This window comes from Gobio gobio, assembly GCF_949357685.1.
Source record: "Gobio gobio genome assembly, chromosome: 22".
NCBI lineage: Eukaryota > Metazoa > Chordata > Actinopteri > Cypriniformes > Gobionidae > Gobio > Gobio gobio.
This window is the reverse complement of record NC_137118.1, coordinates 12,124,110-12,145,263: the sequence shown is the minus strand read 5'-3', so window position 1 is coordinate 12,145,263 and position 21,154 is coordinate 12,124,110. Positions and strand designations below refer to the sequence as shown.

The 21,154-nt window shown below is 37.7% G+C and overlaps 3 protein-coding genes across 6 annotated transcripts; 2 read left to right on the top strand and 1 right to left on the bottom strand.

Annotated features, from left to right (window-relative positions):
- Nucleotides 1-420: 420 nt before the first annotated feature.
- On the top strand, nucleotides 421-14,005 carry arrb2a (arrestin, beta 2a). Of its 2 annotated transcripts, XM_079805434.1 has the most exons (16): nucleotides 442-567; nucleotides 1,128-1,158; nucleotides 1,235-1,295; nucleotides 1,404-1,448; nucleotides 1,926-2,122; nucleotides 6,007-6,066; nucleotides 6,193-6,260; nucleotides 6,907-7,042; nucleotides 7,119-7,203; nucleotides 7,329-7,401; nucleotides 7,624-7,761; nucleotides 10,542-10,625; nucleotides 11,064-11,087; nucleotides 12,937-13,013; nucleotides 13,129-13,183; nucleotides 13,266-14,005. In XM_079805434.1, the coding sequence occupies exons 1-16, from the start codon at nucleotides 545-547 to the stop codon at nucleotides 13,351-13,353; spliced, it is 1,245 nt and encodes a 414-aa protein (XP_079661560.1). In that variant the 5' UTR covers nucleotides 442-544; the 3' UTR covers nucleotides 13,354-14,005. The 2 variants fall into 2 exon arrangements, with proteins under 2 accessions (XP_079661561.1, XP_079661560.1); XM_079805435.1 differs by lacking the exon at nucleotides 11,064-11,087 and having other exon boundaries at nucleotides 421-567.
- A 372-nt stretch (nucleotides 14,006-14,377) lies between these two features.
- LOC307118744 (autophagy-related protein 16-1) lies at nucleotides 14,378-18,370 on the bottom strand. Of its 3 annotated transcripts, none has more exons than XM_079804491.1 (6): nucleotides 18,067-18,370; nucleotides 17,924-17,975; nucleotides 17,727-17,814; nucleotides 16,218-16,291; nucleotides 15,864-16,115; nucleotides 14,378-14,585 (listed from the first exon to the last, which is right to left on the bottom strand). In XM_079804491.1, the coding sequence occupies exons 1-6, from the start codon at nucleotides 18,173-18,175 to the stop codon at nucleotides 14,486-14,488; spliced, it is 675 nt and encodes a 224-aa protein (XP_079660617.1). In that variant the 5' UTR covers nucleotides 18,176-18,370; the 3' UTR covers nucleotides 14,378-14,485. The 3 variants fall into 3 exon arrangements, with proteins under 3 accessions (XP_079660617.1, XP_079660616.1, XP_079660618.1); XM_079804490.1 differs by having other exon boundaries at nucleotides 16,218-16,282; nucleotides 18,067-18,344; XM_079804492.1 differs by having other exon boundaries at nucleotides 17,924-17,968; nucleotides 18,067-18,171.
- Nucleotides 18,350-20,937, top strand: med11 (mediator complex subunit 11). The gene is made up of 4 exons (XM_079804493.1): nucleotides 18,350-18,489; nucleotides 18,625-18,708; nucleotides 19,129-19,259; nucleotides 20,506-20,937. The coding sequence occupies exons 2-4, from the start codon at nucleotides 18,639-18,641 to the stop codon at nucleotides 20,647-20,649; spliced, it is 345 nt and encodes a 114-aa protein (XP_079660619.1). The 5' UTR covers nucleotides 18,350-18,489; nucleotides 18,625-18,638; the 3' UTR covers nucleotides 20,650-20,937.
- Nucleotides 20,938-21,154: the final 217 nt, after the last annotated feature.

Here is a 21,154-nt window from a genome sequence, read left to right as displayed (position 1 = left end):
TTAAATTTTGTATTATTTTTTGGAAAATGACCGATGGTTTTGCTAGATTAGACCCTATTCCTCAGCTGAGATCGTGCAGAGCCCTCTGAAGCCCTTTGAAACTGCATTGATTTGGACCTTCAACCCGTTGGTTGCTATTGAAATACATTATATGGAAAAATGTTTTCCTCAAGAAAATGTAATTTCTTTTCGACTGAAGAAAGAAAGATGTGAACATCTTGGGTGAGATGGGGGTGAGTAAATATATTTCGAAGTGAACTAATTCTTTAATATAAAAATAAATAGATATGATTAATCAGTATAATTCAATAAGTATATTAATAGATAAATAAATAATGCATTTATTTTATCCACTGTGATTCTGAGCCACCACTTCGTTGTTGTTGTATCTCCTGCTGCAACTTTTGTGGGTGGAAGAACACGTGACCCGCACGTAGCTCCGCCCACCGCCAGCTACCAGGGAGTGATTGAACGCTTCTGTTTACACTCTGTGCCATAGCTGTACTTTCCTCCACAAATTCCCACAGACAATTCCTCCCTCATTATGGGGGACAAGGCAGGCACCCGGTGAGTATTCTTTAAAGCCTCAGACATCAAATACAATATTTTTGTTATCATTATTGCTCAAAATATGAAGCGAACAGTAGGAAAGCTAATACTCGCTGGATTGAAAATGTACGTGGTTGGATAACCTGACTGAGCATGATGGAGAAACAGCACCTAATATGCACGTTTAATATATAAAAAAATGTTCAATCTTCATAATTTTGTTAGACATGTATTTTAAGGCTTTAGTAGAAGTCATTTCATCCTTTAGCATGCATGTGGTATAGCCTGGGAGCTAACAACAGCTGCTCATGTAAGGTCTATGCAAAATTATCATACTGCTCTTTCTAATTATTTCATGAAACAGTATAGTATTAATATTGTCAAGCATGATCGTAGTATTACTGGACTTTGCCAGCAAACAAGTTCTCCCAGCATGCCATTTGTTGCTCTCAACCATTTGTTTGCTCTTTTGGTTCTTGCCATCTGCTTCACTTTAAAAGGCTCCCATCTATTTGTACAAACGATCAACTCTGATAATATCTGTGGTTATTCATGCACATATTCCTGTTGTTCTAAAGGGTATTTAAGAAGTCCAGTCCAAATTGCAAGGTAAAACCTTTCTCTATCACACTATCACAGTTTTGGTTTCCACAAGTTGTAGTTACAACCCTGTCTGTTTTCACAGGTTACAGTATACCTGGGGAAAAGAGATTTTGTGGATCATCTTGATCACGTAGACCCCGTTGGTCAGTGGCTTAAGATAAAAAAAGTTAATAGAGAAGTAAAACCGTGAACTTTCAATAGAAGACTTTTACTGATGTTTTATGATACAACATATTGTACTTCTGCCACAGATGGTGTGATCCTGATCGAACCCGAATATCTCAAAGAAAGAAAAGGTGAGCTGGAAAGCACCTTTGCTGTTTGGTATAAAGAAAAAATATAAATGACAGCCAATAATTATTTGGTAAATTGAAGATAGTAAAATTCTATATTGTTTTGCCTAAATAATATAATAAAATAAATACGTCTAACAAGTGAGTTTAGCATCTCAAACATTACAAAGTAAAGTATGAAAAATTTATATTAATTCTGAAAAAAAAAAAACTTTAACTGTTATTAAGTTAGTAGTGTTTTTAAAGATTTACGTGAGCATTAGATGGCGGCAAAGGTAATCTAAATGTCAATATATGGAAATGAGAATACACAACTAAATGATATGATGCTGATATATTGTGCATCTCTACTGTTTAGTTTTCCTGTTGATCATTTTTTTCCATACTTATCTCATGTTGCTTCACATCAAATGCAAATGATGTCCCACTTGTGTTTTTGTAATAATCCCTAATACTTTAATTGATCTTTCTTTCTTCCAGTGTTTGTGACTTTAACCTGTGCTTTCCGGTATGGCCGCGAGGACCTTGACGTTTTAGGGCTGTCCTTCCGGAAAGACCTTTACGTCTTCACTTTTCAAGCCTATCCTCCCATTCCAGAGGAATCCAAACCCCACAGTCGTCTGCAGGAGAGACTTTTGAAGAAACTGGGCCAGAATGCTTATCCTTTCCATTTCACTGTGAGTTTCTCCCTACCTTTAAGAAACCACCCAGGCTATTGCTGCACAGTATATATTTGTTAGCTATGTTTATAATTAATATATTATTAATTACATATTAAATTATATTGTATTATAAATATAATATTATTCATTCAATTTGTTTATTTATTTATGCTTAAATTCACTTTTAGCATTACTTTGTAATAAATGTTTTATTATTTATAATGTTTTATTTATTCATTTATTTGATTTATTAAGACATAATAGTGTAAAGTTTAAATATTGGCAGTTTATTGACCATAACATGAAAATAATTTTCTTTCATTCTGTTATTTAGTAAGACTAAAAAAGTATAGTGGTAAAGTTTTAATGGTAACACTTTACAATAAGGTTTTATTTATTAATTTGAGTTAATTACATTAGTTAAAGCTGCTGTCCGTAACTTTTTTTGTGTTCAAGATTGACAAAAATTATATAATGAGAATGTACAACATGAATCCATTTTCCAAACCATGTTTTTGTCTGACCCTGAATCATAATGGTACACTTATAATAAGTATTTATATTGGGACTATTTCAGACCGGTCTGGAAGGAACTGCTGCGGTGGAGCACTGTGAACTATACTTGTACAGCATTTAATAATCTTAGTTAATGTTAATCTTAACATTTACTGATAGAATTTTAAGATCAAACATTACCTGTTAATATTAATTAATGCTCAGTGAACTAAAATAAACCTGAACATTTTCAGGTTAATGAATGCTGTAAAAATATATTGCTTATTGTTTGCTCATGCTCAAGGAGTAGCTCACTTCAGAATGAAAATGTCCTGATAATTTACTCACCCCCACGTCATCCAAGATGTTCTTGTCTTTCTTTCTTCAGTCAAAAACAAATTAAGGTTTTTGAGGAAAACAAAAACCTTAATAAAAAGTATATACACTTTCCTATTTTTTTGAAAATGGTGATCGTTTCGCTAGATAAGACCCATATTCCTCGTATGGGATCATGTAGAGCTCTTTAAAGCTGCTTTGAAACTGCAAGTTGTACCCCATTGAAGTCCACTATATGGAGAAAAATCCTGGAATGGGTTCCTCAAAAACCTTAATTTCTTTTCGACTGAAGAAAGAAAGACATGAACATCTTGAATGACGTGGGGGTGTGTAAATGATCAGGGAATTTTAATTCTGAAGTGAGCTACTCATTTAACTAATGTTAACAAATGAGACCTTATTGTAAAGTGTTACCCTTTTAATATTGAGCATTTATCAATTATCAGCTGTAACATTAAGATAATTACGACTTTGTATGGGCTGGTAATTTTAATATTGGGATATCTTTCATAAATAGGAAGTACATGATCAGATATTAGGGTGTGTGGAGTGTTAATTTACAGTTTTTCTCAAATGCTAAAACACATTTCACAAACGTTTCCTCCATGTTCCCCAATGTCTAAACACAACACCCTTTTCTAAAGCTACATAAACACAACCACACCTTCTCACTTCAAAACTCAAACTTTCACACCAAAAGAGTAGCTCGAAGCTTTCAAAAATGTAAACACTATACACATCATTACACACTACAGCAAAACAATTGAAAACACAATGCTCAATTTGTGAGAAGGTTCTTTGTTTCATAACTGCCAATGCATATTTTTAGAAACTTTACAGTAATGGATCTTCTTAGATCTCTGCAGAGGATTAGGCATTTAGATTTGTGAGTTTCACATGAAGAGTATAAATCTATAGTAAATTCTGCATGTACACTACTGTAACACAACTCAATGCAAAAACAGAATCTATTGCACACAACAGTACTCTTGAAAACATGATCAGGGTGTGAAGTTTTTTTTATTTACTTTATTCACACCACAATTACTGTGCGGCATCATGTCGCTGAGCTGCATCGGGCCACATCACCTCATCCACATCGCAGGCTATATTGTCTCTTGCCAGGCACCGCGGGAAAAACACCCTGGAATGGCGAATCCATCCTTGGAAGGCCTCCACTGGGATGTCAACACAGGCCAGCTCCATTGCCCTTAGGAGGTTCTCTCTAGTGTATGGCTGTCTGTCATAAACCTTCCATCTCCACGATGAGAAGAACTCCTCTATAGGGTTCAGGAAAGGGGAGTAGGGTGACAGACAGACGTTTAAATAGTGGTTACTGTTGGTGGTGAACCACTCTCTGATTTGGTTTGTTCTGTGGAAGCATACATTGTCCCAAATGATCACATAAATGTGATGTGCGGAACCAAGGATGGTGTTGTTGGCGGTCCAGGAGGATGTATTTTAGCACCTCTAGATAGGTGAGGAGACGCTGGGTGTTGTAAGACCCAAGGACAGCATGCCGGTGGACAAGCCCCTCCAAACCCATGGCCGCACAAAGAGTAATATTACTCCCCCCCCCCGTTGGCCAGGAACCTCAGTGATGGCTCTTTGGCCAATGATGTTACGGCCTCTTTGCCTTCGTTTCTGCAGGTTGAAGCCAGCCTCATCCAGGAAGAGGTACTCATGAGGTCTGGCCATCGCGTCCAACTGTAATATCCTCTGTGAAAATGTGAAAGTGCACAGGTGTTCAGAACAACAGTCAATCAGGTAGCACAGTAATGTAGGCCACTGGGCAACACAGTATGTCCACTAGCTGTACTGTGAACATGGATGTATACTTACTTGCACATACTCGTAACGTAGGTCTTTGTGTCACGCAGAGTTGCGCTCAAAGGGAACCCTATAGACCTGTTTCATCCGCATCTTTTGGCGCCGGAGAACTAGGTCTATTGTGGCCAAGCTGACATCATCAATGCTCTCAAAGTTGACATTATCGGCAATGACTTTGTCTCTGATCTCCCGGAGTCTGATGAGGTTGTTCTCACGAACCATATCCACAATGAGGGTTTCTTGTGCCGCTGTAAATATGGGAACCCTCCCACCTCTATGTGGCATTCTTTCAACTCTAAAGAAAGAAACATGTGTTGTCAATTGACATGTTTTACAATACAGTAACAACTGATTTGAAACTAATAGACTACTTTCACAGGCTTGTAAAATTGTATTGTGACAAAGAAAGCAATAGAGTACAATACCTGTTGTGTTGTCTGAATGCCCTGATAATGGTGGCCACGGTGAACCTACTCAGGTTTGGACGGACTCTTAGTCCTGCTTCAGCCATTGTCATGCCATGGACAATGACATGGTCAATGACTGTTGCTCGCATCTCGTCCGTAATGATGGTGCGAGGTTGTCTTGCTCTCCCTCCTGGACCTTCTCCTCTCCCTTGTTGGCCTGCTCCTCTTCTTCCATGGCCAGCTCTTCTCCCTCCTCTGACTCGAATTCCTCTTCCCCTGACTCTGCCTTCATCCATTGTGTTTGTTTGGAATCTTCAGCAAACTGTGCACTCTGGACTTGCTTTTATACATGTGGTCACAGAATTAGCAACAAGTGTCTTCAATTTTGAGTTGTTTTGTGTAATGAATGACGCCAGGTGTGTTCATTGTGTTCAAATATTGCTGACTGTGGCAAGCATTTTGCATCACATGAGCTTTCATTTGAGAATATGAGCAGAGTTCTTTTGCAACTTGTGTTTTAGCAAGGTTTATGAGAACGGAGGATTGTGTTTTGTGAATTGTGTCTTCATGTGAAATGTGTTTATGAAATTGGAAAATGATGGCTAGATTTAGTAAGTGTGTTTAGACAACTGGTCATTTGGCTTAGAGGATTGGCTTTTGTGTTTTAGCATTTGAGAAAAACTGTAAAGAGTTAGTTTACCCCAAAAAAATGATTCTGTCATTAATTACTCACCTTCATGACGTTCCAAACCCATAAGACCTTTGTTCTTCTTTGGAACACATCTTTGGGTGAACTAACCCTTTAGGTGGAAATATTCTTCTGTTTTCCAGATACCTCAAAACTTGCCATGTTCAGTTACCCTGCAGCCCGGGCCTGAGGACACAGGAAAGGTATTATCACTTATACACATCTCCATCTAACACCTTCAGATTTGTCACTCAATTTTGCGCACATCCTGTTTGTGAAGCTTGGGCAAACTTTGTTTGCTTTGTTTACATCCGTCTTTCTCACTCCAGGCCTGTGGGGTGGACTTTGAGATTAGGGCTTTCTGTGCCAAATCAATGGAAGAGAAGAATCACAAAAGGTGAATCATTTGTTCTCTATGGAAGCTTGTTTCCGCCACTGAATAAAAAATAAGAGTTGGGTGTGAGAGTCAGTGAGTTTTTATCTCACTATTATTACTTTTTTCCCCTCACATTTGCGCATTTATGTCACAGTTTAGACTTTTTCCTCACAGGTGTGAATTTATAACTCTTAATCGCAAGGTATATATCTGTAATTGTGACATTTTCCCCTTAGAATTGGGGGGGGGGTTCTTAGTTTAAATCTTTTTCATTTTACAATTCAGACTTTTTTTCCCACACTTGCAAGTTTGTAACTCGTAATTGGAAGGTATACATTCATAATTGTGAATTTACATCTCGAAATCCTGATTTTTTTTTTTTTTTTATTCTCAGAACTACGAGTTTACGTCTCAGAATTATGAGTGTACATTTTGCAATTGTGACTTTTTTCCATTTTCCTCTGAATTTTGAGTTTACATCTCGCAGTTCTGTTTTTTGTTTGTTTCTGCCATGGAATAACAAAATAAAAAAAGGTAATTGCGAGTTTATATCTCGCAATTAAGTCACAATTATCTTTTTTATTTTGTGGCGGAAACAAGCTTCCATATTTTTTAGTGTAAATAAATTTAGAAGATATTTATTTGTAGAGAATTTGTTCCTCAACAGGAATTCTGTGCGACTAGTGATTCGTAAAGTCCAGTACGCCCCTGAGAAACCCGGTCCACAGCCGATGGTGGAGACGACGAGGAGTTTCCTCATGTCAGACCGGTCTTTACACCTAGAGGCTTCATTAGATAAAGAGGTAACATACTGTGTAACACAGATCAGCACTAGTTAGAAAAAATGTACCTATAACTAACCTTGATCTTCTCACACAGCTATATTACCATGGAGAACCCATCAGTGTTAACGTCCATGTCACCAATAACTCAACCAAGACTGTCAAAAGGGTTAAAATATCAGGTGAGTCACAGCCATCAGACCATCTATTGCCGTGTGTAGTTTATGACATTATTTTCATATCAGTCTCATCATCTATGATCTGTTTACATATTATTACTGTACTGTTTGCATTTGTGTCTCTACAGTACGACAGTATGCTGATATCTGTCTCTTCAGCACAGCGCAGTACAAATGTCCAGTGGCTCAGATAGAGGCAGAGTAAGCATATTTTATTTAGACTGTATAGATGTTGGTGTTTTAAAATGATTATCTGAACTTTTAGTTCACATTTATTCAAGATTTATGGTTAAAATGTCATTGGGAGAACAAACCTGCTTAAAAGTGACACAAAAACATGTTGTGTTCTGTCTGTTTGCTGACTGTCTAATGATGTGTTCATGGGTAACAATGTGCATCCTTTTACGTCTCTGTGTTTTGCAGTGATCAAGTGGCATCCAGTTCTACATTCTGTAAAGTGTACACTCTCACACCCACTCTCAACAACAATCGAGAGAAGAGAGGGCTGGCGCTGGACGGAAAACTCAAACATGAGGACACCAACCTGGCGTCCAGTACCATGTGAGTATTACTGTACTTAAAGGGATAGTTCACCCAAAAATGTATATGATCCCATAATTTACTCACCCTCAAGCCATCATAGGTGTATATGACATTCTTTTTTCAGACCAATACAATCGGAGTTATATAAAAAAAAATGTCCTGGCTAATCCGAGCATTATAATGGCAGTGAAGAGCAGCCCAAAATTTGAAGCCCAAAAAAGTGCATCCATCCATTAGAAAAGTAATCCATACGCCTCTGGGGGGTTAATAAAGGCCTTCTGAAGTGAATCGATGGGTTTGTGTAATAAAAATATCCATATTTAAAACTTTATAAAGTAAAATATCTATATTGCGGCGGACTGCCTTCCTGCATATGTGCAAAGCTCAGGCTATTAAGCAGATTTTCACAAAATGAAAAGTGTCCTACTTAAAGCTACACTGTGTGATATTTTCCCCCATCTAGTGGTGAAAAGGTATATGACCATCCAGTGAAGTTTAGTTTCTGTTCTTCTCAATTCCGATTTCGTTTCAACTCCTACGGTGGCCGATTAAGTCCAAGATTAATATGGCTTCCAGTTCGACCTCGTCCACATTCGACACGGTGCCTGTGGGATATTCTGTGCGCAGTGGGATGGTTGGAACTCAACTTGCCTAATTATTCGGCTAGAAAGAACTGCAGCTAATCCAGAGTGAACTTTGATGATAGTAATGTTTATTCAGTCATCCAATTGCAAGGCATAAACAGGTTTGTGTGGATATGTACATAAATGTGGTTTCTGTGAGAGACCAAATAAGGATGGTAAATATACATGATAATGACATGACAGAAGATGCACAGTTAAGAACTGTATAACTATACTTATGTTACATTTTTATAATGTAACCGTAAACCAGAGCTTATTGTACCATATATAGGCGCTAAATGCAGCTGCATTAAAAGGAGCTGCCGCTGCTGCTGCTAACAAGCGGTGTCCGGTTACAAAAGTGTGTGCGTTAGCACTGCCGTGCGCTCTGTATAACAAGCCGATCAGACCTGATACATATTTCCATCAACATACATTACAAACAAATATTTTCTATAAACGAATAAACATTGTTGATAACAAAATAACTGAATGATTATTCACATAGGTGAGCATTACGCTATTGTATGTTGACACAAAAATACTTCTGAGGTGACATCAACTGAATTACGCGATGACACACTCTGAAACACATCTACAATGACAATAACTATTATTACTTACGGAGTTATTAACGCACAGAAATAACACACAAGGGAAAACAGACTTTTGAGGAATAAACAAGCCAGGAAAACTCCACTCTGTTACTGGAGCTGCTGAGATGAAAACTCTCTGCGCATGCACCAGACAAGTCTGAACAAGTTGACGCGCAGTGTTAAAACCGGTTAAAACGCGAAAGGCGAAGCTTGAATTTACGGGTATGTCCCTCTTTGGCTAATGTACTTTCAAGATGGAGGGGCAACATGGCGACCACCGTTAGATCCCATTACCTTATGTATTTTCAATGGCATATTATAAACTTACGAGAATACTTTATTACTTGAAAGAAGTAAATATACATTAATGAGCACATATATTTTTGAAAGAACTAAGTGTTTTTAGCTAAGAATAGACTAAAAAAGTTACACAGTGTAGCTTTAAAATTTTAAAGTAAATGAAAAGTAATCAGAAATCAACTTGTGCTATTCTCACCAAGGCTGCATTTATATGATCAAAAATACAGTAATATTGAATATAGTTGAATATTCCGCATCATTACTCCAGTCTTCAGTGTCACAAGATCCTTCAGACATCAGTCTAATATGATGATTTGCTTCTCAATAAACATTTATTATTATCAGTGTTTAAACCATTCAAGCTGCTTTAAGTTTTTGTGGAAACTGTGATCCTTTTATTTCAGGATTATTTGATTAATAGAAAGAGCTAAAGAACAGCATTTCTTTGAAATAGATTTTTTTTGGTGTCTTTACTGTCACTTTTGATCAATTTAATGCAGCTTTGCAGAATAGCATTCCTTTCTTTTCCTTTGAATGTAATGTACATGAAATCAAATTTGACCCTAATCACTTTCTTAAAGACCCCCTGAAATGTTTGCCGTTTTTAGCTTTTAGTATGAATATGTTAGCCTTAAGGCCTTAAGCTGGTGTGTTCCAAAACAATGACAAAATTTGCATTTAGGAGATATAAGCATTCAAAACTTACAGTCTGACACTTCCGCTAAAATGGATCGCAGATTTTTATGACATAACCACGGACTTCAGCTTTTTATCACATCTTCTGTCCAATCAAATGCTCTCTAGAATCTGAATCATCCCGCCCCTAAATAGACGATGAAGCTACGGCTGAAATCGGACACTTGTTCACACATTTACTATTTTCTACATGTTGAATAGGGAGGATATTATGATGAGACATGGTTAGAGATTAGGAGGAAACTGCGGCTTTACCGAGCTGAAAGGCTCTAGTCAAACTGAGATAGAAACGGAACGCTATTGGCTGTTTTTAAAAAGGGGAGGAGTTGGGTGATATGTCCAGCCGTGTCTTCCTGTTTCAGGGGAAATTACGTCAACACATTGAATAATGCTGCGCGTGGGCCTTTAATATACTTTCCTGTTCTTTTTGTATACAATTCATCAGTCCAGGCGTCTTTGTAATCTTTCATAAATGTAAAAACAGTTGAATTCCTTATTTTTTTTAAAATTAGGTTTCGTGTTGACTTTAATTATTTTTAGGATAAAGAGCCGACTGACTGATTCTGTTTGTGTTTGACTGCAGTGTGAAGGATGTGAGTAATAAGGAAGTTCTGGGTGTCCTGGTGTCCTATCGGGTCAAAGTCAAACTGGTGGTCTCCCGTGGAGGGTGAGTCATGTGTCACACCTGCTTCCTCTCTACAGTCACACACTGGGGAGCAGTTTTGATTGGTCTGTACTGCTCCACACATGAAGGACTGGTACATGTTGCTGCTGTTTTAGAAATAATGATAATCAGATTTTATCTCGCATGCAGTCATTGTGTATGTATGACTAGAGTTGGTTGGCTAGTTTATCTCTCTCTCTCTATATATATATATATCATTTTCTTGGTTTTGTAATTTTCAGTGGTGGGGCTTTAATTAGCGTGCTGTGCTTTAGCAGTTAAAACTCTCTTGCAGGATGCTGTGCGAGCCTTGTATTCCCTCCCTGAACTCTCACCTCTCTGCTGCTTTGTTCTGGTTATTGAATCATTTTGTCACTCTCCCATTGTTTTATGTATCTCTCTCTGTCTGTTTCCTTCCCCTTCATCTGTCTGTTACGTCAGGCTTTTAAGCAGCTTGCTGGAGAGGTAAATACATCCATTGTGCATTCTGATGGCTTGCTGTAGTGTTTCTAGGTTTGCCATAAAAAGGAGATCTGCATGGTGTTCAATGATCTGCTGTCTGATTTCTATAGTGGTAGAGCACTAATCTCAACACACATGAAACCGCATGAATCATTAAGAAATGTAAAGGTCATATTTTACCTTTAAATCCAAAAAATTACATGTTGTAATAATGTAAATAGCCTATTTTTGGGCCACTGGTGAAGCTATATTACACTGATCCAGAAAGAAAATCTAATATTTATTATTATTTATATGATAAAACTTTGACATGATTAAAAACTGGATGAAATATTACGCATGGCAAATTATGATTTCCAGATTGCAAATATTTAAAAATCAAGAATTCCCTTGAGTATTACAGTGACATTACAGTTCAATGGAATTGGACGTGGCTTAATTGTTAGAATCCTCAAAAAAATCATAAAATCGTATATTCTACAATACATAAAAATCTACTGCTCAAATGTTTGGGGTTGGTAAGATTTTTTGATGTTTTGAAAGGTTCTTACGCTCATCAATACTGCGTTTATTTGATCAAAAATGCAGTAAAACAGTAATATTGTGAAATAGTATTACCATTTAAAAAATAAGTGTTTTCTATTGTAATATATTTTAAAATGCAATTTATTTCTGTGATGACAATTTTCAGCATCATTACTCTAGTCTTCAGTATCACATGATTCTTCAGAATAGATTTTTTTTTTCTTGATTCCCGAACAGCATTTATTTGAAATATTTTGTAACATAATTGTGTTTACTGTCACTAATGCATCCTTGCTGAATGAAAGCATTAATTTCTTTCAAAGTAATACAAAAAATCTTACTGACCCAAACGAGTATGTACACCGATCAGGCATAACATTATGACCACTGTGAAGTGAATAACAGTGATTATCTCATCACAGCACCTGTTAGTGGGTGGGATAATATTGATATATTAGGCAGCAAGTGAACATTTTGTCTTCAAAGTTGATGTGTTAGAAGCAGAAAAAATGGGCAAGCTTAAGGATTTGAGCGAGTTTGACAAGGGCCAAATTGTGATGGCTAGACGACTGGGTCAAAGCATCTCCAAAACTGCAGCTCTTGTGGGGTGTTCCCAGTCTGCAGTGGTCAGTATCTATCAAAAGTGGTCCAAGGAAGGAACAGTGGTGAACCGGCGACTGGGTCATGGGTGGCCAAGGTTCATTGATGCACGTGGGGAGCAATGGCTGGCCCGTGTGGTCCGATCAAACAGACGAGCTACTGTAGTTGCTTAAGAAGTTAATGCCGGTTCTGATAGAAAGGTGTCAGAATATCGCAGTTTGTTGCATATGGGGCTGCATATCTGTAGACCATGTACACACCCTTTAATGGAAACGGCATTCCCTTGTGGCTGTGGCCTCTTTCAGCAAGATAATGCGCACTGCCACAAAGCAAAAATGGTTCAGGAATGGTTTGAGGAGCACAACAACGAGTTTTAGGTGTTGACTTGGCCTCCAAATTCCTCAGATCTCAATCCAAGCGAGCATCTGTGGGATGTGCTGAACAAACAAGTCCGATCCATGATACCAAATACCACAGCACACCTTCAGGGGTCTAGTGGAGTCCATGCCTTGACGGGTTAGGCAGCAAAAGAGGGACACAATATTAGGTCTTAATGTTATGCCTGATCGGTGTGTAATACACACACATGCATTTTTAGTTTGGGTTTTGTAGTGAAATATGGCCCAGTCAGTTCTTGAGAGATTCGCCATCTTAAGATCTCTTGCACACCTCAAGTTTTTCAAATAATGTCAGTGTTGGTTTTGTGTTGTTTTTCTCTTTCATTCAGGGATGTTTCGGTGGAACTGCCTTTTGTCTTAATGCATCCAAAACCCACAGACTCCACCCTTTTCCATTTGACCTCAGGTTTGTGTCAAACACAAAGCACCTCCTTAATTGCACTAAAATAGGCTGTGTGTAGCTGTCAAAGTAATAACACATTCATTAATCATTTAATAATAAAACTCTTCTTGTTTTACAGCTGCTCCAATGTTGGATCCACCAATTGACACCAACTTGATAGTGTTTGACACAAAGTAAGCAAGAATTTTTAATATCAACATCAGATTTCCCTCTCATTTAAATCTTTAAGTAACCTCTTGTTACTCTTTCTAACAGCAGTTTAACCACAGATGACGACATTGTATTTGAGGACTTTGCTCGCTTGCGGTTAAAAGGAATAATCGACAAGGAGGAAGACTGCTGAATTTGTATCATCTCATTCACCAAGAACAGAAGCGCTTCACATCAAATTGTGCATCTCTTGTCTCACCAAGGGTGTAACAGAAATAATTTCTTTCATCTCATTACCATTAAAGCAGTATTTGGACATTTAATTGGGAAAAAAGGTGGAGAAAAATAAATGACTTATTAATATACCTATCAAAAGCTAAGGAAGGAGGGGATTCCAGGGAATTTCATACATTTTTGCATAGGCATGTGATTATTATACTCTGATATTGTGTCAACTGTTATGTTATGAACGGCAAGCCTATCTGTACAGCTAAATTGCTCCATATTTATTCCTTTACCAAGACCGTCTTGATTTTCCTGTGATCTGTGTGCATTACACAAAGATGGACAGTTTCAATGACACGGGCTGTGCATGTTTCTCTGTGCTGTTGTGAGGATCGTATGCGATTGAGCACATATTGTCTTTCTGCAGGTTGTAAATATATGAAAGTGCTGCTTTTAATTTGTTGGGCTGTTGCATTTGGTTAAAAAAAAAACGGCTAATGGATGTTTAGAGATTTAACATCCCTCAGGAGAAAGGAAATTTGTTGTGTTAACAATTTTCATAATCACAGGATACACTGTTTGCCATTTTCTTTTAAAACTGTTTTTTATTTAATTTTTTTAATAAAACAAATAAAATACAAACATTGCTGTGTTATTAATACTAACCTTTGAGTTTAGCATTTCGCTAAGAATATTCTCTCGCACTGCAAACTAATTTTCTTACTCAGCATTTTTCTTGTTTTCCAGGTCAACGATATAAACATTTTTAAGGCACATTTACTAGAAAAGCAAAATTACTTCATATCTTAAGTTTTGTTTAATGAACACTTGATCAAAATTAAGAGGGTGTATGCCTTGGCAAGAAAAACAAATTTTCTTTTCAATTAAGATTATTTTCCTGACCCCGTTACAGAAAACTAGACTTAATATATTAAGTAAATGTATCTTAACTGAAGAAACGACAAAGAAATTAGTAAGACATTTTTTCAGTGCTTAAATGTTTATTGTAAAATCAAAGATTGTAGATAAAATCATCAGAAACCTAATAAAATTCACATTCCAACATAATTACGTTAGTTTCAAGGAAGAGGACGTGAATTTTAGACTGTGGGTTTGACATCTGAGCTGTTCGCTGCACACGGTGGTGGGCGAGACCTGCCACGATACCGCTTCTTCAGTCGACCAGCCAAACGTTGCCACCTAGTGGACCGTATAAAGAATTTCAAGTCATTTATGTGAAACGGGGGCGGTTCTAGACCCCTTTTAGGGGGGCTTCAGCCCCCCTTAACTTCTGCCCCAGCCCCCCTAAAAATGTGTGATTAACATTTAAAGCATATGAAACTGGCGGGAGGCTTTGGCTTCGTCCCGTCTTTTAGTCAGCGTGTTCTTCAATCCGCAGCGGCATCGGGCAGACCGCACGTCAGAAGCAGAGGTGTGTGCGTTCATCTGAGCCTCATTGGTCTGTCATCGCTCGTCAATGTCAAAATATTCGAGAAAACCAATCAAATCAGAGTAGGCGGGCTTTATGTTCACACTGAATCTGCTGAGGCTAAAGACCGTAAAAAGAATAGGGTTAGGGTTAGGGCTAAACGCGAATTTTATCAGCACGACTCGACGTCAAGTGAGAGAAATGTAAACCAAGACTCTGCTTCTTTAAGTCAGAAATGTTAAACAAAGACAAAAATATTCAGGCAAATGAATAGCCTACACTTTTGTCTAATTTCGCCAATTTGAATTGAAAATAGGCCAATGTGATTCATAATGCAATTAACAAACAAGAAATATTAACAAAACCGTTTTCTTCAGATTAGGCATAAGATTAATAATGAATGTGTACATATTGTAAATTAATATTATTCCATTTGTAGCCTTCAGTAAATAAATAAAAAAGCTCAGCTATTTCAGCCTGTATTGGGCATAAGATTAGTAATGAATGTGTTTATTTTGTGAATTAATTTAATACACTTAAAACTTTAATAAACAGTAAATTAACGTGTCTAAGAAAAGTGTTCATAAAACATATAAATATCAGTATGTTAATATGTAAACCATATTTACTTTCTTCTCTGACGAAAATGGAAAAACGATATCAGTTAAAGCTCAGCGTTAGGAGGGGAAGAGACTGGGCAAGATAAAAACGAGATGTGGAGATAAGAGACAAATGATCTACTCCCCAGTGACATGGTTTTCAAGCTACTGTTATCTAATTGTTTGGCCTTCAGAACATCTTAAAATGCACATATGTAGATCATAGAAATAAACATTTTCTCGGGGGAGCTTTATAAGTATTACTTTATAAGTATTACTAAACAGCCATCCTATGGATATGCATGTTAGTAAGCTACTAGTTAATAGCGCAATTTGGACCCTAAAATACCCTCACTGGGGGCTAAGCCCCCCTAAAATGAAAATCCTAGAACCGCCCCTTTGTGAAACCATTCAAGAACTAATAATAAAATATCACGGTTTAACATGAACCTTTCTTGTGTTGCATTGTGCTTATTAATCCTCTCTGCCTCCTCTTTCTTCTCCTCTAACCAGCGGTCTAGGAGTTGCTCCTTCTGGAGTGTTGTGGCAGCCAGCTCCTCTCTCAGGGTGTTGTGCTCCAGTCTCAGTGCTGTCAGTTCCTTTGATTGACACTCCAGCTGATACTCATATTCCTCCAGATCAGACTTCAGACAGGAAGCCCCCTGGGCCAACAAAACCGCTTCGGCCCTGTAACGGGCAACTCTGCAGCAAAAAGACAGATTAGGACTGAATTAGAATAGAACACAATTAGGACTGCTTGTCTTGATGATCTTATCTTTTTCAAGATGTGGCTGTTTGACCTACTGTGAGTGACAGTATTGTAACTCTGCCTCCTTCAGGTATATATTGCTGGTCAGATCTGAGATTTTCTGCTTTAGCTTGAAAAAAGACATATGTGGAAGGGTATTTCACAGTTATAAATAGTGAGAGACTGATGTATATTAGGGATGGGACGATACACTAAAACTCACGATATGATGCACCTCGATATGCCAGGGTCACGATACGATACGTCACGATACGATATCAAAAAAGGAAAAAAAAAGACAAAAATATTACTGTATAACAACAACTTATTGCCAAATCATACACAACCACGCAGGTTAGATCGATGGGGCTATATCTCCGTGGCAGCAACCACACAGTGTGTGCAAACACTGTCTCTCTTTTAACAGTGTGTACTTTTTGTAATAAATAGATTTTGAAATTCAAAATCCTCTATCTCTCTCTCTCTCTCATAAGTTATGATTAACGGAATGGCTACTGTTGCTTTTCAACAAATCATTTGCACAATATTTCCGTCATTTTTCTATCTGAAGCTATAGCTGCAACATTGAAAGCTCCGGTCTCTGTGTTAAGCGCAAAGGCTCACGTGATTGCCGCCGGCTCGGGATAAAACTCATGCGGACAGTCGTGCCGTGTACCAGCTGCTTTGACGTGATTATCATTTTAACTGACTCGTAACGTGTGCAATATCTCACGACCTCCCGAGTGTCCGAACTCGCACCGTGTACGCCCGCCTTTACACACAGTTTTAGTCTTGTCAGTTACTCTATTGCCGTCTTTGTCTTTTTTAATGAGAAAGCCAAAATACTGCCAGACATGACTTGTATCCAGGCGGAGCGTCCTCAATTTCGACCTCATTTGACCATGGTCGGCTGTTTGGGAGCAAAGCAGTTGGTACTAATGCTATTTGTTAGCTCGCTGTACACTGCAGTGTTGTTGTTGCAACATGCGCTGACTTGACGTGACGACGTACCGCACCGTTCCCCGGATATATATTTTTTCATTTAGTTTTACCCTGCTTGATCAGCAGATGGTCCTGCCAGCCTGCCACCATAGACTGTATGTCAGCCCTATATACATACACACACATATAATACACTAAATTATCTATATACTACGCAAATCATGCAGCAGTGCCATCTATCTTTATTTCGCGATCCATTTTTTTTCGACCTCGATGCGTTTCGTCACGTTATTGTATCGCGATATTTTGTCAAACGATATTTCGTCCCATCCCTAATGTATATATCACACACACACACACCTTGATATTAACCTTTTTGCTCGCAAGCCACTGTGGCTAGTGGTTTTCCAAAGTTACTAGTAGCCACTCAGCATTTTCACTGGCCACAATTTTGACATAGATACCATGGGGGAAAACTGCCAAATAGATATTTTTAATATTATCTCATAATTTATAGCCGGTTTGTGTGTCAAAATGTTCTGCATAAAATCTCTAGATTTGGTGAGGAATAAAGTATTAGTTTTAGCAATAGTGATGTTTATTGATATGAATATTTCTCTCACCTGTTGATTAAGAAATTCCTCCTCATTCACTCTCAAATAAAGTGTGTCACCTTCATTTGGACATGTAGAGCTTCTGTTTTCTTTGGAGCTGAATCAAATACATTAAACAAGTACAAACACCAGGATATATGCATAATGTAATTCATGCCAATAAGTCAAGAAATCTAATCAGTACAATTACAGATTGTGTAACTTACCTGGCTTGCCAGAGTTTGATGTGAAAGTCCAGCATCTCCTCCAGCCTGGACACTGTCAGAGCATCCAGTCATTACTGAAGCAGAGCAGTACTTATAGCTTGTTTTTTTGTTTGTTTATTTGACAATATTTGTATTAAACTCACCCTTGTCAAAGAGGCCAGAGAAAGGGTCTCTCTGCCTGCAGTCTCTGTGAAACAGCTCCACTCGCACGTGACTCTTCCAAGACTCCATGGAGCTCGGAAAAACATTCATCTATTTCGCACTTTAGAGTTTCGTCTAATATAGTATTGAAGCGCTTTTCACGTTTAATTTATCTGGAAGCTCTATACAACCAAGTTCTGTGGCAGATTTTCTCCAGATGTTGCGCAAATCGCTTTAATGGGCAGTTAAACTGCAGCATTGCCCATGTTAAGTTGTCTCTACGGTAGTCGGCAGATTTCGCGTTTCTATTATTTTAGTTCTTCTGCGGCTTCCGTACTTCGCAACATACTGAAAGTGCTTTGTCTACTATAGTCAGTGGTTAAATATCTCGTCAAATATTTCTGTCGGTGCTTAAATATATACATGCAAGTAGACTTAAATTATTTGACAAACATATAGATTTCTGAAGTGCTTTTTAAAATGTTCAATAATTAAACTCGTTGTGTAGCTAACGTGTTGTCTCTTGTGTGTTTACGCTAATGTTTTCTCTGTAACGTTAGGTTGTGTTGTCGGAATGGCCAATGACAGGCTGAGAGCTTTAGAAGATGTGGAGAAGGAGATTGCTTCAGTGCTGCAGAGCGCAGGTTTGTGTCAGTTCATTGATTATTGCCAGTAAGGCTTGCATATCAATTCAGACACTTTGTCAACTTTTGGTCTTTGGATTCTGATTGAATTGCCTTTAAATCATGACGCAATTGCATTAAATGTGATAAAACTGACGTTCCCGAGGACCCAAAAAAGACTTAAACCAGTTTGCCGGTCTTCGCATGTTTAGGCTAGTTTGGCTTTGTCATACAAGGAAAACCCAGTTAAAACCAGTAAACAGATCAGCTGATCCAGCTTTGGCCGATAGAGGCTTTTTGTATTTAGGGGTTTTGTAACTGTCATTATACATATATCATTTTTAAACCTCATCACTACAGCTTTACAGTGTTAGGATTTATAGTTTTGTATATGTGTAATCTTCTAGTGTACAAATTTAATTGTTACAATCTGTCTATCAGGAACTATCGTGCTGGAGCTTTCTAAAGAGAAGGCCAATGCCAGTTTATTAGACCGACAGCTGAATCAGTTCCAGACCTCCATCAGCAGAGTTGAGAATGAACTGAGTTCACAGATCCGATATCTGACACAGGTGTGTATGTGAGCTCACATCTATCTATCTATCGTTCTATCTATCGTTCTATCTATCGTTCTATCTATCGTTCTATCTATCTATCTATCTATCTATCTATCTATCTATCTATCTATCTATCTATCTATCTATATCTATCTATCTATCGTTCTATCTATCTATCTATCGTTCTATCTATCGTTCTATTTATCTATTTATCTATCTATCTATCGTTCTATCGATCTATTGTTCTATCGATCTATCGATCTATCGATCTATCTATCTATCTATCTATCTATCTATCTATCTATCTATCTATCTATCTATCTATCTATCTATCTATCTATCTATCTATCTATCGTTCTATCGTTCTATCTATCGTTCTATCTATCGTTCTATCTATCGTTCTATCTGTCTATCCATCCATCCATCTATCTATCCATCTATCTATCGTTCTATCTGTCCATCCATCCTGATCTATCTATCATTCTCCATCTATCATTCCATGCATCGTGCCATCCATCAAACACACGTTACCAACGCGAGCCAACGTTACCTCAAACACACATGAGTACACAGGTCTTTAGCATCTATACACTCTCACCGTCCTTCTCAGGTGTACGCTAGTCTCTGCTGGATCCTTTATACTAACGTATTACAGCCTCACCCTGAGAACGGCTCTAGTCTTCCAACACTACCACTGTCTCTGCTGTGATCTATTGAGCGTAGAATATTTAGTACTTCTATTCCTCAGCTGCACAGCATATATACCTGGCACCACTCCAAAGTTGCTCTTTACTGAAATTAAGTTTTATTCACAGCTGGGAGATCACTGGTCACAACAACCAAATGAGTCTTCTGAACAGAAAGATGCATGTACATTTAAGGTTTTAGAGTTGATTGAAAATCAATGTCACTCAAGTTTCCTTCACTGTGATTTGTTCTGGTATTAAGCACCTTTTTGGGTAAGTCTACAGGGTCTTTGACCTGAACATCCTTAGTCTGCGTTTTTCCGTAGTTTCATGTTGAATAACCATTGTACCACTTACATAAAATATTGCCATCACACCATCCATCCATCTATCTCCATCCATCTATTTTTCGGTCTATCCATCCATCCATCCTGATCTTTCATCTCAATCCATCGTTCCATGTATCGTGCCATCCATCCATCGTTCAATCAATCATTCTATCTCAATCTATCTATCTAAAAACTAAAGACTCTGTGATCTGTGAACTTTTTTTTTTTTCTGTTTTCTGTATAAAGGTGGCAACAGGTCAGCCTCATGAAGGATCAACATACTCAGCCAGAAAGGACTGTCAGATGGCCTTAAACCGTGCAGAATATGCCCGTGTCAAACTGGGAGAGCTGGGACGTACCTGTGAGATAATGCTTGATCCACAGACGTAAAGACATATTAAATGGACTATTACTTTGTGATATCTGCCAGGCGACTTCATAAGTGTCTACATGTTTCATGACCTGTTTGAATACCGTCTACAAACTCCATAATCCAAGGAAATGTTGCAAGACAAACCCAGTGATTTGCTTTGAATATATCCCGTGTTGTAATAGCACCAAAGCTTTTGTTTTGTTGAGGAATGTTGCTTATTTTCTGTTAATGCTTTTTTTTTTATAGTTGTGACAAAAAACGAAACAATAAAATATTTTTTTCACTAATATTTTATTGAAGGGAACATAAGACTCTCCATTCACTTATCTTGCATTGTTCATCAATGTTGTGATAATATCAAGTACACAGCACAAGGGTTGCAGGGTGTACATCAATAAAATAATATACATTTATATTAAACACATAAACATTTACATATTAAAAAATGTCAACCATACACACACATTCAACATGAACACCAGCAACTAACATCTGGACCCATTGTGATTACAGTAGACATTT

Excerpts from the sequence above, each read along its gene's own strand:
- med11 (XM_079804493.1), top strand. The coding sequence starts at position 18,639 with ATGGCCAATGACAGGCTGAGAGCTTTAGAAGATGTGGAGAAGGAGATT. Across the intron at positions 18,709-19,128 it reads TTCAGTGCTGCAGAGCGCAG|GAACTATCGTGCTGGAGCTT; the intron begins GTTTGTGTCAGT and ends TCTGTCTATCAG. Across the intron at positions 19,260-20,505 it reads AGATCCGATATCTGACACAG|GTGGCAACAGGTCAGCCTCA; the intron begins GTGTGTATGTGA and ends TTCTGTATAAAG.
- arrb2a (XM_079805434.1), top strand. The coding sequence starts at position 545 with ATGGGGGACAAGGCAGGCACCCG. Across the intron at positions 568-1,127 it reads GGGGACAAGGCAGGCACCCG|GGTATTTAAGAAGTCCAGTC; the intron begins GTGAGTATTCTT and ends GTTGTTCTAAAG. Across the intron at positions 7,402-7,623 it reads GTGGCTCAGATAGAGGCAGA|TGATCAAGTGGCATCCAGTT; the intron begins GTAAGCATATTT and ends TGTGTTTTGCAG.
- LOC307118744 (XM_079804491.1), bottom strand. The coding sequence starts at position 18,175 with ATGAATGTTTTTCCGAGCTCCATGGAGTCTTGGAAGAGTCACGTGCGA. Across the intron at positions 17,976-18,066 it reads CTCTGGCCTCTTTGACAAGG|TGTCCAGGCTGGAGGAGATG; the intron begins GTGAGTTTAATA and ends ATGCTCTGACAG. Across the intron at positions 16,292-17,726 it reads AGGAATTTCTTAATCAACAG|CTAAAGCAGAAAATCTCAGA; the intron begins GTGAGAGAAATA and ends TCTTTTTTCAAG.